The sequence below is a fragment of the Arvicanthis niloticus genome, chromosome 30 (assembly GCF_011762505.2).
Source record: "Arvicanthis niloticus isolate mArvNil1 chromosome 30, mArvNil1.pat.X, whole genome shotgun sequence".
Classification (NCBI taxonomy): Eukaryota; Metazoa; Chordata; class Mammalia; order Rodentia; family Muridae; genus Arvicanthis; species Arvicanthis niloticus.
Window position 1 is genome coordinate 21,900,487 of NC_133438.1, and position 18,124 is coordinate 21,918,610.

Consider the following 18,124-nt stretch of genomic DNA (forward strand, 5'->3'; position numbering starts at 1 on the left):
CGTATGTAATAAGCACCTCGAACGTTAGTTTTGGGGGGAGGGGTTCCCATTCTGATATTCTGAGGTCCCTCCTCTTCCTCCCCTGTGACTTAGGATTCCCTACACATCAATAGCTGTCTGGACAACTTGACACGTCTGAGGTTCCCATAACAACCTCCCCAGGAGCTGGTCGGTGACTGAGTCATCTTTATACCAGGCAGCCCTAAGACCTTGGTGTCACTACGTTCAATGAAGATTACCCAGAATGCTATGCATAGTAACAATCTGAGCTTGGTCTGCCTGGTCTGTATTGTTTCCTAACATACCTGGTTAGGAGAGATAATCATGAGAACTGTGTCCTAAGGAAAGCAGGCCGTGGGCCCTAGCGCTTTTTCACGGGCAGTGGTGGAAATCCATGGCTTGCGTCCTGTGGCCCTTGGCCCAGGAGTCAGGACTCCTACTAGCGCGAGTTACGTTACCTTGGAATTTGCAGCTAAGTACTGCTTTTAAGGTTTGAGCGTCAGGCAGCCAGTTCTAAAGCAGGCTCAGAGGAGATTCTAGTCTAATTTGGATCATTTCAACAAATGATCACTAAATATTAAACAGTGAACCAAACGTTTGAAAGTAGGAGGGAAAGTGGAGACACAAAGCTATGTAAGCTTGCTTCTTGGCTCTCAGATTATTGACAGTCCAGAAGAGAATCAGGCCAAGGAGAAGATACAGCAGTAATCAGAGACAGTCTCACAATTATCCCAGACTATTTGGGCTCAGCTTCCTTTCTTAGTAGCATTGGGAAACTTTATGAAATTATGTAGAAATACATCTCACAAATACTCCAGTTTAAAACAGTTCTCCACCATTTTTCATCCAAATTAAAAGAGAAAAGTCATGTGACATTGTTGATATTTAATTAAACACAAATTTTGTATTTAAAAGGGAAACAACGGTTGAAAGTATAAATTGAATCTTATACCAGGTTTCCAGAAAGCAAGATTTCTGTGGATACAGATAAACAATTTAAATCAGAAGTGTCACTTTCAGAAATGATCATGGTAGCTTTCTGGAAAAAAAAAATACTACCAGAGAAGACAGACATAGGGGAGGAGAGAGATGAAAAGACCAAGAAAGGATCCTGAGAAAGTCAGTGAGCAAATTAGGGAGAGCAGGCTCCAGGGTAATGTCTGTCTGTCTGTCTGTCTGTCTGTCTCTCTCTCTGTCTCTCTCTCTCTCTGTCTCTCTGTCTCTCTGTCTCTCTGTCTCTCTCTCTCTCTCTCTCTCTCTCTCTCTCTCTCACACACACACACACACACACACACACACACACGTCTGTAATGCATAATTAAATGGTCTGCCAATCACAGAAAAAGAGAATTCTCAAAAAAAAATTCTCAAAAATCAGATAGTTCTTGCCCTTCATTTTGTCAGTCTCATTTGATGTAAGTGACATTGATGCTAGCTGATAGCTGTGCTAAACAGACATAGCGGTAAGGAGCCCTCTAAGCAGTCTTAGGCTACAGAGCTCTGGCGACTAGCCTCTTTAAGAGAACAGCATGGTATACAAAGAAACCCTACCTCAGAGAGAGAGAGAGAGAGAGAGAGAGAGAGAGAGAGAGAGAGAGAGAGAGAGAACGAACAGCATGGGATAGTCCTATTCAGAAACTCAGCACTGCAACTTGGGCTAGTGGGACAAAAGCAATTAATTTCATCTTAAGACGTGTATAAGGACTTCACCTTGCCGGAGGAAAGATGACTCACTAGGGGACTGCAGCAGTAGGCCAGGTGAGAGAAGATGGTAGCGGAGAACGGTAGGGTGGTGTTAGAGATGGCCCAAGCCCAGTTTAGAGATGTCAGTAGATAAACAGACACAATGCCATGAGGAACCGCATGGGAGGTGGAAGGCAGGGGGAAATATTGAAGATAATTCTTAAGTGGTTATCACAGAAACAGAAAATTCTACAGGGACCTAGTCTCACTCACTTGGCTGGCTGCTCCGGACACACTACCATGATTTCAGAGAAAAATGTGCAGTAGTGTGGGTTCAGAGACGATGTTTCAGATGAAGAGGTAACTTTATAAATCAAAGAGAGCTATGGAATAATTAAAGCAATATATTTGAGAAATACCCATAGAGCCAACAGCATAATTAAAAAAAAAATCACAAAAATAATATTAAGTAAATGCAAAAAGAGAAAGTTACAGGCCTACACAAAGTTGCTCTCAGAGGGAATGAGAAGAAAGAGGAAGAGGAAGAGGAGGGGGAGGGGGAGGGAGAGGGGGAGCGGGAGGGAGCCAAGCACTCAGCTTTAGGTAAGCCAGTAGCATTGCAGCACAAGGGGTGAGTTAGCAGGAGGACACCAAGGGAGGACCTGGGCTCAGACTCTGGGAACCCGTGAAGAGTGGGTCTGTATAGCACATACATCTAGTCCCAGTGTGTTTACCATGAGAAACCAGCACTGACAGAATTCCCCGGTTCTCCTAGGCTAGCTAGCCTGCTGTACACAGAGGAGAAAAAGAGACTGTCTCAGATGAGGTAGAGGCAAGCAAGGACTGACAGCTGAGGCTGTCCTCTGAGTGTGTGAGGACACACGTGTGAGCACAGATGACGTTAACACAGGTAGAAATTATTTATGAAAGTGTTACAATGAAACTGGCTACTTCGTTTGCTATTTTAAAAGTATTCAAACTAAAAGAGCCAGTGGGCCAATGATTGGATAGGGTCTGTCTGCTTCTGTGGACATCACGTCAAGCGGGGGAACTGGGAGGACTATGCTCAAGGGGGTGATGTGCACATCTCCAGTGATAAGGGGGTTACTATTTTACGCTTTTAAAAATTAAAATTTAACGACATGATTTCCCTCCTCTCTACCCTTCCCTCACCCCTCCCATGTAACCCTTTTTCACTCCTTCTTAAATTCTTGGCCTCTTTTTTTGAATTTTTATTGTTTGCTTTTTACATTAAGAAATTTTATTTCTATGTTTATGTATGTGTATGTGTGTGTGTGTGTGTGTGTGTGTGTGTGTGAGAGAGAGAGAGAGAGAGAGAGAGAGAGAGAGAGAGAGAGAGAGAGACAGCATGTCTGGGGAGGTCAGACAACAACTTTGGGGCTTTCTTTCTCTTCCACAGTGTGAGTCCATGGGACCAAGTACCTACTGCCAGTGCCTTTATCTGATGAACCGTCTCACTGGTCCTGATAAGCTGAATGAAGATAATTTTTAATGAGCAGTGTTTCATCTCTACACAGTAACAGTATTTGCTTATAATCTATCCAGCTGTGACAATTGAAATTATGAGCATTTCAGCAAAAAAAAAAAAAAAAAATCATGCTGGCTTTGAGAACAATGTTAATCTCTATGAATAATAAAAAATATAATTTGAAAATTGCTCTGAGATAGAAAAGTCCAGGTCATAATCATGTCTTTGAAATTTTGCAAGATATAGTAATAATTTGTCTAATTACTTCCAAAAGTTAGATATACATCAAGAAAAAAAATAGCTTAATGGAAATCTCTGTCTAGAAGATTGTTTGATGGGAGGCAAGAATTAATATTATTAGTAAAATAAAACTCAAACCAGTATCACAAACTGTATTAAAGAAAATCATTTCATGCATTGTTTGTGTGTGTGTGTGTGTGTGTGTGCTTCTGGACTTCCTGGTTCTGGCCAGGAACAAGGTCAAACTTGCCAAAACACTACAAGAAAAGATGTTGATGATTATGGATCGGAAATACTGTTGGTCCCATGAGATGGCCGCTTCTTAGGAGACTGCCACACCGAGTGTACCACCATGAGAAGGAACATCAGGCCACCACATTCTGCCTTGGCGCCCACTCAGCACCAGGGAGCATCTGAGGCCCAGCATTCCAGACCTCTGTGGCACTTGGGGTTCTTTGAAGCTCCACGTGTTGTTCATTTGTTTTGTTTGTTTTTCAGAAAGGAAACAGATGGAAAAAGCCGGACTTGGTAGGGAAGTGGTGGACTCCATCCTGTTATAACCACGTTATAGAACAGCATGTTGTTATTAAACACAGTGACTGATATTTCCATAGTAACAGCTAGTGCTGAGCGAGCCTTCAGCTGTGAGCTGGTTTGTGCTTGAAGTGTTTTCCATGAATGAGCTCATGTAATTCCGTAATGACTCCTTTAGATAAGTTCTAATATCAGGGCCATGCCGTGAGAGACAGGGATAGGAATTTTTTTTTGCTCGTGGGTAGGAAGCATAAAGCCAGATGTGAAACCAAAGGGACTAGCCCAGCAGTCTGTGACTAGCTAATGGGAACATTCCCTGTTCAGAGATGCCTTCACCTGAAGTGGCAGCTGAGGTTCACTGTTACAGAAAGTTGAGATAATTTAGTCTGCAAAACTTTATCTCAAAGGAAATAGCTTAGCTGGCCTGAAAAGACTGCTCAGTAGCTGTGGCCTTATGAGTTCAGAGTGTCATTAAATTTCATGTTTTGTTCAGTAGGAACAATAAGCTTTGCTTTATACCTCGTAGGAGGTAGAAATCAAATGAACTCACATCGATTAAGTGCTCTTCCAAGGATAGCTTTCTTATTAGGAACATGCTTATTAATATTACCAGGTAAATGTCAGACATATATAACATATAAATTCCACTGAATCTTGTACTTTGTATATGAAGTAAATAACAGTATTGATATTATCATAAAAGCCTAGGAGAGTGTTTTAAAGTCAAGAACATTATTCTTTGATATACAATTAAACAGTTTATGAATTACAAGTTCTTATAATCAAATGTGTCGGAGAAACACGGGGCTTAACTTTTTTTCAATTGTTGGGTTTCTTAGACTTTTACTATATTGATGTACAGTACATATTCAATGGTGTGAGATCAGACAGCATTTCCAAAACATGGTTTTCTATGAAACATATTTTCTAAGTATATTTGGAGATGACTGTTTAGAGAATACAGCAGCTAGTGAAATAGGAAAACATGCCTGCCCTTAAGGGGCTGAGATTGCAGGAGTGTAGAGGGGAGAATGATAATAAACAACACTCCGCAAGTAAATGACCTTCTACGGGGAAGTCATGCAATGCAAGAGGAACAGTGGGGGAGGGGTGAGCCCGGGCATGGTGGACTCCAAGGTGCCTGTGAGGTGTCCAGCTGCAGTTAGAATTGGGTGGGGTCTAAGAAGGGCAACCTAAGGTGACTTGAAGCACAGACTTGAATGAAGTCTGTGAGGGTCATCGAAACTCTGGGACGTGCATACCACCTTCAGAGAATGGATGCAAGACTACACCTAGTGTGCTGTAAACATAGCAATGTGTTCAGCATGCTAGAGCAGAGAGAGAGAGAGAGGAGGAAGATAGATAAACAGGAGGGCAGGAAGCCGAGAGAGTGGGGTGGGGATAAACAGAGCATATTGGCAGACAAGAGTGAGGAATACGGAGATGCAGGGTCTAAAAGATCATTAATTAATTAATTAATTAATCAATCAATCAATCCATTCATGACCTAGTTTTCTTTTCAGTTGCTGTAATAAAACACTGACCCAAAACAACTTGAGAGAGGAAGGGGTTTGTTTGGCCTCCAGTCCCTCATAGGGAGAAGGTAAGGCAGGAACTCAAGGCAGAAATTTGAGACGGGAACTGGAGCAGAGACCACTAAGGCACACTGTGTCACAGGTCATTTCTAGGCTCGCACTCAGCTACCTTTCTTATAGCACCTGTCCAGGCACGACACTGCCCACAGGGGGGTTGGGCCCTCCTTAATCATTTAGCAATCAAGAAAATGACCGACCACAGACCTGTCCACAGGACGACTTGATCTGGATAATTCTTTTTCTTTCTTTCTTTTTTTCTTTTCTTTTTTTTTTTTGACATTCCTTCTTCCTAGGTGTATGAAGTTGACACCAAAACTAACTAGGACACCTCCAAAACTTCATGTTGAAGCCTTATGTGCATTGTGGCGGTACTGTGGCATGGGGCTTTTGAGAAGAATCAATCACTGGAGGCAATGCTCTAGGAAAGTAACCTTGTAAAAGAGGTGGACAGCAGCTACCTGGCCCCTTTCATATGTAAGAGCCTACTGTGGAAGGCGCCGTCTGAGGAGTCAAGAGAGGCCTCACCAGACGCCATCTGCGGGTCCCTTGATTGTGGACCTTCGGCCTCTAGAACTTTGGGCAATCCGTTTCCAGTGTTTCCATTGTTGCTCAATAAAAAAAGTTTGAAGATGAAAATTGCCCCCCTGGGGTCATGTGTTTGAACATTTGGTCCCCAGCTGTCGGTACTGTCTGGGAAGGTTGTGGAACCTTTAAGAGGTGGAGCCTTGCTAGAGAAAGTTGATTTTTGAGGGTTTGTAGCACCGCCCCCCTTCCTTTCCTGGCCGCAGCTAACCTACTGTTCCTCTGACCATGTCTTCTCTTCTATGATGTAATGCTTCCCCTGGGACTGAAAACCAGAATAAACCTTTTCTTCATTCAATTGCTCTTGGTAGGTGCTTTGTCACACCATCAGAAAGCGATTAAGAGGCCCAATTACAGTCTGAATGGATGAAGCCTGACGGGTAAAGAGAGGCGAGTAGCAGCAGATAGTTGGGAATTCACAGTGGTGAGGTAGGAAGAGGTAGAAGAATTTTGGGAAGGTGTGACATGAACTGACTAAAGCTTTTAGAGAATCCGGCTGTGGGGAAGGGTGTGATCAGGGGGCTCTTTACAACTCAGAGATCTCCAGAGGGATGCGTTACTTACATTACTCTGAATTTCTTATGCCATTGATGACAGGTTCAGAGAGTTAGCACGGCTGGACACTGTGCCCTTTCTCTCTCTCCTCCCTACCCTCATACGTGTTTTCCTCATTAAATAGTTACACACTCTCCTGAGAACTGTGTGAATGCAGAGACCCCTGGGAAAGGGTCACTGGCTGCAAAGAGAAGGCAGAAGGCAGAAGGCAGATCATAGCGCATGGATCATGGGATTATGTTATTCATCTGTCTTGTTTGCCACTTTCCTAAGTATGCAAAAGACACATGCAAACTGCATACACAATACTTGAATTAACTGAATGTTTACCCATCATAATAATTTGTCTTTTAGAGTTTTAGATCCTTATCAAGCAAGTTGTATATCCTTTTAGAATCTGCATTGACGAATCCATACATATATTATCTTGCTTTTAAAATAAAACCCGAGAAAGCCAAACATTCCTTTTTGGGTGAACTACCCCACACCATTACACCCCGTGTGACTGATAAACTCAGAAATTCTTCAAATCTAAATCCCGATTATGTCATGGGTTTAAACTGTTTGAGTTTGAAAGCTGAACATGTCTGAATTTGAGAAGAGATGATTCCAAATACATGAGAATGTTTGTTTGTCAGATAAGAAATCAACATTATTGTTTATTCCCCGTTGTTCACTGAATAGTATCATGAGTCTATTATACTCATATACTTTATTACTAGAAATTAATATCAATATAAGCAATATAACATATTGATAGTTTATGCTACCAGAGGATATCCTGGAGAAAAATTTTCTTACAGTGCTAATTGTTTTCATGTCTGATACTGCCGCTTACTGTTTTACTACTGCATATATCAGTGTAACTTTATGTTCAGTTTATAACCTTTATAATATTTGGTGTGTACGGTCAGCTTTTTGAAATCAGATACTCTGATTGAATTGGTTGGGAGTGAGTCTCTGTAGCTTTCCCAGTGACTTCAATGGGGAGGTGTTTCTGAGAACTACTGAAGTCTAACCCACTTTGCCACTGAGCCCGTGTTTTAAAGAACACACACCGGAAGCACAACCATTTTACCCAATACGAAGGATATAGGGGCCAGGCAGACGTGTGGGCTGTGCTACCTTCAGCTGTAAATCCTGTCTTGGAATCTGGGCACTTTGGGGGAATTAATTCTAGCTGCTCTAGTGAGTTAGTTTTATGGAACAAACTGAGTTGCAGAGCGTTTTTTAAAAGGAGGAGGTGATGGAAACGTTAAGCACCGACTTCTTATAGACGCACAAAAAGAAGGGCCAGAGGACTGGAGAAAGAGTGGCAACGTGGTTTGTTTAGTGAAAGGAACTTCGGGAGCGAAGGAGTGGGAGACGGAGACAGGAAGGGTAAATCATTTGTGGTACAAGGCAAACTCTTGGCCTTCCAAGGAGAAGCCAAGCTGTGGAGCAAAACTCAAGGCCCTCCACGTGTGGCTGGCACAGGTTTTCTCAAATTGGCCAAACCTGAGCTGAGGGATGACTTCAGCAGCGACGACGACCCATCCTCGCTCAAAGTAAAGCCATGACGATAAATACGATGCACTAGCGCTGAGAAATATTTACTGACAAGACTAAAAGCACGGTAAAGTACAGGTCTGTTTCCTGTTATTTACTATAGAGAAGTCACAATTCAAATTCCAAGGGAACTCCGGTACTGTCAGAAAGCCTAACGCTAGCACAGGGTCTGTGAAACCATTTCAGGAGGCTGCGATCCTTTCAAGTAAAAGTATGAATTCTCCACATTCAGGAGGGGAACCTGGCCTGAGGCACACACCTCCACCATGGATTCCTGACTTAACTGAATTCTTTCTGGGTATTTTCTGGAGCTCTTAGCATAGCTTGCCCCAAACTCTGAAGTTCTACACAAGTTCACCTTTCCTCAGGGCCCTGCAGAGATAGCTCTGCTATTCTATCTAATAAAGGACACACAGCATCTCTGATGGTAACTCTTATCCGAATATTATCATATAAAATCAGCAGTCACTTCTGGATCACTGAAGGTTAATACTAATATAGGTTGTGGTTTTTTTTTTTTAATTAAAAATTAAAAAAAAAAAACAACAGTGTCTTGCAGTATCTCAGAGAGCCTCCATGATAACTAGGACTCATTATGTATATCGCTAAGATGGACAGTTTGGTAAAACAGTGGCTGGGAGATAAGAATATACCTAAGGCTGGGCGGAATATTTGTAGTTCATTCTGAACAGCTCAAGGTATCTTTTATTAGCAATAGGGATAGAATATTCGGATGAGGAACACACACACACACACACACACACACACACACTTCAGAATGTGAATCTTTAAGGGTAAGGGCTCTAAGTGTAATAAATATATTCCACTTGGGAATTTGCCCTGTATAAAGATGCAGAAAATGTTCGCTTCGGTTTGCATTCGTTTCTTGTCTTCCAGCATTCAGAAAATCTACAACAGTGTCAACATAACATTCTCATTATGCTTTTCAATTTCGCCATTCATTTACTTGGCTTTATGCAAAAATAATATTCAAAAGATGGCCCCAAAGAAAATACCTTGGGCACCAGGGTCATCAATGGAACAATTGCATCTTTCTCTGAGAAGGGAGCAGGGGAAATGGACAAAATTGTAGGAGGTAGAACACTTGTTTGTAGTCTTCCCTGTTCTTCATTTTTTTTTAATAGCATGGAACCATTTATTTATTGACTGCCTGAAATAAATTCAAACAGAAAAACTTTATAAATGTTCTAGTCTCTGGCAAGGCCTAGCTGGTGCCAGTCTTTTTTGTTATTTATGAGACAGCCTGAGCAAGTTTGAACGGCTGCTCTTTTTTATCCCAGAGTGTGTGTTGTTGTAAGCGGAGGCCCCTTTGTCTGGAAAACAGGGCAGACTAGAAATGAGCCGGTGAGTTTCCCAAGCTCTGCTCTCCCAGTTGGAATTCCGGCATCTCACATCAGTAGGCTTTGACTGCTGCGCGTGTTTTCCTAAGACGACAGACAGCTCAACAGCTCGTTTGTCACTGTTTCTAGTTCTCTGTGAGTCGGTGGGGAAGGAGGACAAACTGGGCCTGGAACCTGGAGGAGGAAGATCCACTCCCCAAGTATTTATTTCTTCTTCCATTTTCTTGGCTCTCTGTCCCTACCACATTTTATGACCTCACATTTTTTCAATGACAGCTTTATGGAGATCTCATTTACATACGCACACAACCCACCCATTTAAAATGTACGATTCAATGGCTTTAGTATATTCACCAACATGTGCAACCACCTCCACCAGTCAATTTAGAACATTTTCATCACTTTGAAAAGAAACTCTCAGCCTCTTAGCTGTTACCTTCCTATCCCCCCATACTTGAATCCAAGGTACCACGCAATCCCAACTCTCAGTCTATCCGTAGATTTCCCTATCCTGTATGCCCGTTGTCCAGTTTACTTAAATTCCAGTTTACCTTTTGACATTTGTGATGATGAGCGTTGAACTTTGGGAATGTTAATGTGTTCCTATCAGTTTTCCTCACGTGGCCTGTCCTCTCTCAGGGTCAGCGCATGTAGCGTAGCACAAATATGGTGGATACCCACAGTTACTGCAGGCAAGGTTCTGAACTAATTGCTATTGTGTTAGATGTTTGCCTGCTCTATTCTTCTAGAGAAGGCCACAGGGTTTCCCTCCCCACATTGCAGGGCATCCTCTCGTGTCTGCGTAACCTGCAACCCGAGAGGACTCGGTTCTTAACTCCCTGCACCGAGCCTGATTACACCAGTCTCCATCTGCCTTCACCTCCATTCAGTCCAGTTTTCAGGAATAAGTCTTAGTAGCCTGCTGGCTTGGTTTGAAGCTGTCCTCAGCAAAAGAACTGGGAATCACACTTATCCTTAGGTCCGAGGGACCCTGGTATATTGGTAGCAGGAGAGATGCCCTCACAGAATTGCCTCTGATTGCCTGTAGTTCCTTGTGTGACTCAGGGGAAAAGGCATTCTCCTATTGTTAAGGTCTTGTTAAAACCATGGAAAATATAATCCTTTTACTTATTAATTTATTCAAATTCCTAGGATAGCTCTAAAAGCAAAAAGACTAAAAGCAAAAGACTCCCCAGTTTCAATCATAACACAACATTGTTACTTATGCTCATTGTATTGCAATCGCTACAGGAGCAAATAACAAAGTTGCCCTCAAAATAGGCAAATGAGGAGTGTGGATGTAGGGCTTTTTTGTTGTTGTTGTTGTTGGCAACCTTCTGGAGAAGACCGCATGATAATGGACGCTTTGGAATTAGATCTTCTGAACTGAAGCTATTCTGTTCTTTATGTGTATGTGTTGTGTGCATGTGTGTATATATTTGTGCATAGGTGCCAGTGTGTGTGTGTGTGTGTGTCTGTGTGAGTGTGTGTTCTTGTGAGCACAATGCATGTGTAGGCCAGAGGTGTCTTCCTCTGCCTTTCTTTATCTTTTGTTTTCTTTTTTTGAGACAAGCTTGCACTGAAGCTGGAGCCAATCAACTGAGCAAGAAGAGCTGGTCTCTGAGAGATTCTTTACTCTTTGCTCTCTCACCATCACCCAATTTTTAACAAGGGCGCTTGACATCTGAACTCAGCTCCTCCTGCACTGTACTGACTGAGCCATCTCCATAGCTCTCTGAAGCTTATCACTTTATGATGGTCTAGGCCAATGCTTTTGGATTTAAAACCAAACAAATAGTTACATATAGTAAAAACGAAAGTTAACTAGGACTCTCTTTTCTGGAACGGACTTAATTTATGTTAGAATAATTCTGAGGTTTTCTTTTTTCTTCTTTGAGGTTAAACCAAGATCAGGCATGAATGCCTTATCCTTTCTCCCTGCTTGGAAGTAACAATGTTTCTATGGGATATTTTGAAGTATGATTTTTTTTTTTTTGTCAGTAACACATCCAGTTCACAGAGAGCTTTGTGAAACTCATCCACCTCAGGTGATGAATTAGTGGTCCTCATTTGTCTTTATGCGTGCACCGTTAATCGGCACAGTGTGCCTCGATGTGCCACAACTAACATGTAGATAGCACAACTATTGGTGACGGCAATGTAAAATGAAAGACGAAGCAATCTCTACTCAGAATCCTTTCTCAGTCCAACCTCTGACGGGAGAATGGTGGGGAGTTGGGGGGGGTGGGTGGGAAGGAAAGGGCACGTAACTAATGGTAGACAGAATTTTGACACAGGAGAACAACGAGGCCCTTTTCTAGCTGGTGTGTGAAGGGGCCTGCTCCTCAGACGCCGGCATCTGCTTCCCACAGTTTGGGCGGTGATTGGCACCTCCTTGTGCCAATGAGAGTAACAGCTGGCTTAGCATTCTCCTTTCGAAACAGCTGCTCCGTCTACCTTGGCTGCAAGTGCACATGGCTTGACTTTGCTGGCATTTCCAAGCCTGCTGCTCCGTCCCCACAAACAGTGCTTTCCATTTTACTTTTTTTAAAGTTCTGAGTGAATTATTTGTATCTTTAACTCTAAGGCAAGACAAGGTAAATAGCGCAGGAGGGTAAGACGCACACTAATAGTCTGATGCGTTTCATGCTCTCGTCAGTGTAGCCGTGCCGTGTTAGTGGAGAAAAGAGACTAGCTTCCAACATATACCCACACTGGCTTATATGCCTTTCTGTAAAGTTCCAACACAAGACCAAAGTGACATCAAAGTTGGAAAGTGTAGGAAAAAGATCATAAGGGGGATATTTTTAAACCATTAAAGAAAGAGTTAGAATACTGAAAACACACGTTGCATCACGCTGGAACTAGAAAGGAAAACTAATCTAGAGAAGATTATTCAGATGACGAGAGAGGACTCAAACTTTCACTAAGTACTCATGTTTTATCTCCAGATACCCAGACATATATTCCAAGTACAGAAAACAGAAGCTTAAGATGAGCCTACCTTCAGCAAAGAGGCATTGTGTGTGTGTGTGTGTGTTTGGGGGGGGGGCAGAGAACACTGCAGAGCAACAAACGGTCTGTTGGATAAAGGTTAGAAGTAACTAGGTAGGAAATGAGTGGTCACAGACTTACATGATCATTGCTGCTGTGAGATTCTTGTGGGCAGACACCCCGAAGCAGAGAATCTAAAATCACTCGCCAAGCTCCAGACTTAACTGATCACTGGAGATGGGTGAATTTTAAACCACTCCTGTGCAGTGCTGGCTTGCCTCTGAAGCTTGGTGGCCCTTGCTTGTCAGTGTACCCTTGTGGTTAGAATACCACAAAGCTGGAAACTTACAGGAGGTTGGGGACACTCAGTAAATGCAACTTCTAACAAGACTTCCCAGGATCAGAAGTGGAGATGGCCTGAGAGCACGAGAGCCATTGATTTCCCTCTTCTTAGCTGACTTCTGCTCTGTACCTTCCTTTCCCTTCAGCTCTGCACTCCCCAGATTGTCAGTATCTCACTGATGGAAGCTAAATCTTCCCCTATTTGCTTGGCAAATATCAGCCAAGAGTCAGTCAGACACAGCGAGGTTTCTCTGGATACCCAGTTGCCCTGTGAATTTTCCAAAAACAAAACAACCTGGCTTAGAAAGTGGAGAAGGTTGTGTCTTTGCTTTGCAGAAACCCTTATCAGTTTCAAGACAGATTAGTACTGATATGGTAGTTTGTGTATACAGGCACCGAAGAGCATTCCATGAAAAGGTAGCCAAAAAAAAAAAACAAACAAAAAAAAACAACAACAACAAAAAAAAAAACAAACAAAAAGCCCAAAACCAAACAACAGCAACAACAAAAAAAACCCAACCCAAAACAATAACAACAACAACAACAACTCCCCATCCTCAGAACAAAAAAAACTGGTGTCAGCAATGACCATGGTAGAGCCTCTAGAATGTGTTTGATGTAGTACATCAGTTTTGAAAGATTTAGTGTCAGGATCAATTGGGGTTGGCAACAACATGGAAATGAACATTCAAGTCCAGGAGGTACCCAGCCCGGCCCATGCATTCGTGCCAGAACAAAACCCCAGGGCCACAGTCACTGGGAATGGAGACCCAAAAGGAAGGCAGTGTAGAGAGGAAGGGTGGTGGTAGCAATGGATCCTTTGGCAACAAAATGAGGCCATAGCAGAATTTCTAGACTCTTGGAAATGAAGTTTACCCCACCCTTAAACTGACTGGAACTAATTTCACTCCAAGACTGATGGATTGGTGCATGAGAATTTCTTCTCTTCCTAAAGAGGGAAGATGACGCTGTGCCCCCGTAGATGCTCCTTTGTGCACTGATCCATGCAAGTCCACACTGGGACTGGCAATTTGCTTTTTATAACTAACACTCGCTGAATGCTACACTCGTACATCTTCCTGGTTCTCCTTTCAGCTAAGCTACTGTCAACCCTCTGACTCAGACTACACGCATTTATCTCAAATCACAGAAGCAAGCCTCCCTCCGTTATATGGTATATTAACCACCAACTCCATAACGCTGCCTGTGTACCGTCATCAGATGGTTTGGGATTTCCCTTCCCTAGTATTATTTTTATCTTCTTTGCATTCCAATTCCTCAGAGCTCAAGCCGAAAGCACATTCTTTATGCAGGTCTCTTTAGTTCACGAAATCACCTCAGGTGAAACTTAAATCCACATTAACTAGAACTTTCCAAGGTCTCACTCAATTTAGGGTGGTGTAGATTTGTCCACTGAAAGTTTCTGCACGAATTTCTGCATTCAGTCCTATGGAGGTTCGTTTAACTTTTAATAAATTGGGAAATTTGGCTTTGCAATCCTCTCTCAGAGGGCTAGGGTGCTTTGTATAAATAGGTAACTTGGAGACGGAGGATCTGAAACAATTTCCCAGAGACTTTCTGACACACCTCAGGAGCACTGAAGTAGGAATAGTTATTTACGGTTTAACTTGCTAAGTCAAATAAAATTGTTACATAGGAAAATCTGTCATACTTAGAGTGGACTGAAGGTGTGGTTACTACTGGTTTCTAGTAGGCAAATTTTGGCAGCTGAGTATTGGTTGATGAAGGAGAGCCAATCACAACCTGGCTGTTCCAAGCCGACTGAAGCATCTTTAATTTAGTACACTTCATTCTAAAAGGCCAGCTTGTTTACACTGTATATTCTGAGTTATTTCAAATATCTCCTTCAAACCATTGGGTTTCCAACTTCAGGAGAGGCTTTTGCATGCGGCTGGAAAGTATTCCCACACAGCATCACATGGCACCAAAGATATGGGAAGAAAGAGAAGCTACAGGCTTTCAATGGCAGCTAACACACCACTGCAGACTGCTTTACTATGCTTTTCTGAGGCCCCAAATCACCCCTAGTCCAACCTCGAGACCATGGAATAAGTCATATTTTCTCTTCAGGTATGTGTATGCAGACGCAAAGTCATGGGTGCTTTGGGAGTTTCTGCAGGGTTCCAGCCTTATGCTGTGTTCCAGAAGTATCACTTACACTGAGCAGAAACATGAGGCTGGAAGTACATGTTTAAGGAGCTGTTTGTTCTTCTGAAAGGAATATTAGATTCCTTTACTCAACCCTCTGACCTTTCATGGACACCATCTTTGAGATGAGATCACCACTGATAAGGCCTCAATTATCAATTCTTAGTAATGATTAGTAAGGGTCTCCAAATACTATCATGTAAATCAACATTTTCACCAAAATCCACCTGTCATGGCTTTGCAAATATTTCAAAAACACCTTTATTGTTTTGAAATAAAACAATAAAACAGGCTAATGTCACCAGGACATGCAAAATATAACTCAGTCTTTTTTTTTTTTTAAACAAGAATAAAATCATTCTATAATCTCCATATTTTGGGAACTGATGTCATCAGTCTCTTGAATAAGGCAAGCAAACACACAAATCCAATGGTATAAAACTAGGTCCCCCACCCCACCCCAATGATCTCTTCTTGTCTCACCAGCTCTCTGCTGGAGGAACCTAGTCTTTTATTATTTGTTTGACAATATTTTTAACATTTGTCCTGTCTTTTCACTACTGTTACTTTCTTCATTTGATACTTGAATTACTTAAAAACTTCAAGCTTGAATTTCTCATATGTAAAACTAAAACAGTATATACCTGAAGACAAAAACCAGGAAAAACTGAGTATTATTAAAAAAAAAAAAGGTGTGGGGGGGGGAGCAGATTGCCTACACAAGAACCATGATTTGAACCCATTGACAGAAAAAAAAAAAAAAAAAGAATTTACAAGCATAGCACTTTCTGAACCATTAGATTCCCAATACTACTACAAAGCAATTTCTTACCCATTTATCTTTATTGTGGTCCAGGCTAAGTGCATGACTGGCCTTAAGCTGACCACCACAGCCTCTTCAGAGTCGTTAATACTCAGCAGTTCTTGCCTCCCTCTCCAGATGGTTAGGAGACTAGTTTATTCATCCTTTAAGCTCAGGGAGAACAGAAGTTCAGATAGAGGAACGTTTGCTCCCAGCTGGCAAGGCTCCCCAGCGGGGCGTTTGACCTCATCAGGAGCCGTAACTGCAGCAACTTAAGAGGAAACAGCAACAGCAGTACCCATTGGGGAATGCAACTGAAAAACAGGAGGCCGGAGCTGTGTGGGGAGGGGCGGGCATACATAAACACTTAAGGCCTCCGCATGACACCTTTGAGGGCTATGCAATTCCCACTGACGTCAATTCCATGCTGTGGCTACTGTAAGACCACGGGAAAGAGCCTGACATTGCTTCACAGTTTCTCTCTCAATCTTGCAAAAGGATGCTTCAGAGTGTAGCTCTCAGGCTAGCCACACGGGCAACACGAGAGACTGCCAAAGACGCACATTTATGGCCCTTCTCTGATAGACCTCGAGAGTCAGGGACTCTGTCAGCCCCTCCACGCAATTCCTACTTCCGCTACCATTTGAGAACTGCTGCTGTGACGAATAACTAGCACTACAGTAATAAACACTAAAAATATAAATTCATAAAAATACACAAATAGGCTGAGAGTTTGAATTCTGTCTTTCCTCTCCTTCTTCCTGGTATTATTTTGGTGGTTGAGAGCAAGTTTTATTATGTGTCCTGGGAAGGCCTTGAACTCAGAACTGCTTCAGCCTCCTAAGTACAGGAGTCGACCTCCTTTCTCGCTTTCTGTCTGTTCTACCGCTGGTGCTCAACAGAACAAACCTCAGTAAATACAGGTGCTTAAGTGGATGGAAGTGACCAGAGACCAGAACACTGACCTGAAAGGCGACTTTTTGTAATGAGGATTAACTGTGCCACATGTAGAAAAGCCACTTTTTCCTTTTCTGAGAATATTGATGCATACTTTAGGTGGGGGTAGAGAGTCTACTAATAAGTATTCTCCCTCAAAATGAATCTCAAATGAGTTCTTCATGTTTTAATTACCTAATGGTCTTTTAAAGCCTCCCAGTCATTAGTCATCATCATCTTGACGAGTTTACTTCCTAGCATCCTTGACTCTGTGTTCAAACCTTCAGTGCTTCCTTAGCTAAGACATTAGTGTATGCTACAAGGTATCATGTTTCTTCTCGTTTTTTTTTTTTTTTTTTTCCTTCACATTCATTCCCGTTCCCGGCAGCTAAGCCACGGGAGCCTCCCTGAAAAACGACACACTCCATGTTTGAAACCCTTAAAGAGTTTTGCATTGCAGTCAGCATGGACCAGAGGGCTTGCTCCATCTGACCCTGTCAAACTCTGTGGCTTGACTGCCCATCACTTGGCTGAAGCCCAGAGAACAGCACACTAATCTGAGAGGCAACTTTTTGTAATGAGAATTAACTGTGCCTCACTCGTTTTCTCCTCTCTGTCCCTGTGCTGAGAGGTTCCTACCTCACAGTGAGATGAACTTACAGCTACTTTTAAACTCAGACCAAATGCCTTCTCTTGGAGGGAGCCATCTTAGACCAGGAGCCCATCTATGCTCTTCTGTGTATGCCTCCTTCCTGGCACTTGGTCCTGGCACTTGCCACATGTTACTTCTCTTTCCCATTAGAACATATTAAAGCCAGGACTCTCTTCTCTCTCCAGTCCTCTCTCCTCTCCTCTCTTTCTTTCTGTCTCCTCCTTCTCCTCACTTCCTTCTCTTGAGACAGGGTTTCATTATGTACCTCATCTGGCCCTATGCTCCTGGTTCAGCCAAGTGCTGAGTACACAGGCCTACACCACTACGCCTGGCTAACAGGAGCCATTTCTTATTATTGTTTGTAAACATGGTACTTAGCTCTTCCCCCAGCACGTAACAGCTGCTGAACAAATGTTTATTAAGCAAAGACATGAACAAATTGAAAATAAAGGCCGTATTCCTTCCAAAGGGTGTTCCTGAGGATGACAGTTGGTTAACTCCATCACAGATTGGTACCCACAGAACAAAGAAGGCTTGTGAGTAGAGAAAAGTGAGAGGTGAGTTCACATCTTCCTGCAGACTTCACATCGAACCAAACTGTCTGGAAAACCCATAGGAACTGAAAATCTCTCTTCATTCTGC

At 42.6% G+C, this 18,124-nt stretch overlaps 1 protein-coding gene across 3 annotated transcripts in view; it reads right to left on the minus strand.

Moving 5' to 3' along the window:
* Pde7b (phosphodiesterase 7B) overlaps positions 1-18,124 on the minus strand; it is a 313,578-nt gene that overhangs the window by 92,991 nt on the left and 202,463 nt on the right. The window contains exon 1 of one of the 3 annotated variants that reach the window (XM_076928086.1): positions 15,925-16,083. The exons of the other annotated variants lie outside the window; for them this stretch is intronic. Within the exon in view, the coding sequence (XP_076784201.1) occupies positions 15,925-15,928 (4 nt within the window). The 5' untranslated portion in view covers positions 15,929-16,083. Of the gene's footprint in view, positions 1-15,924; positions 16,084-18,124 lie in introns of those variants that run through there. 3 annotated transcript variants of the gene reach the window in all.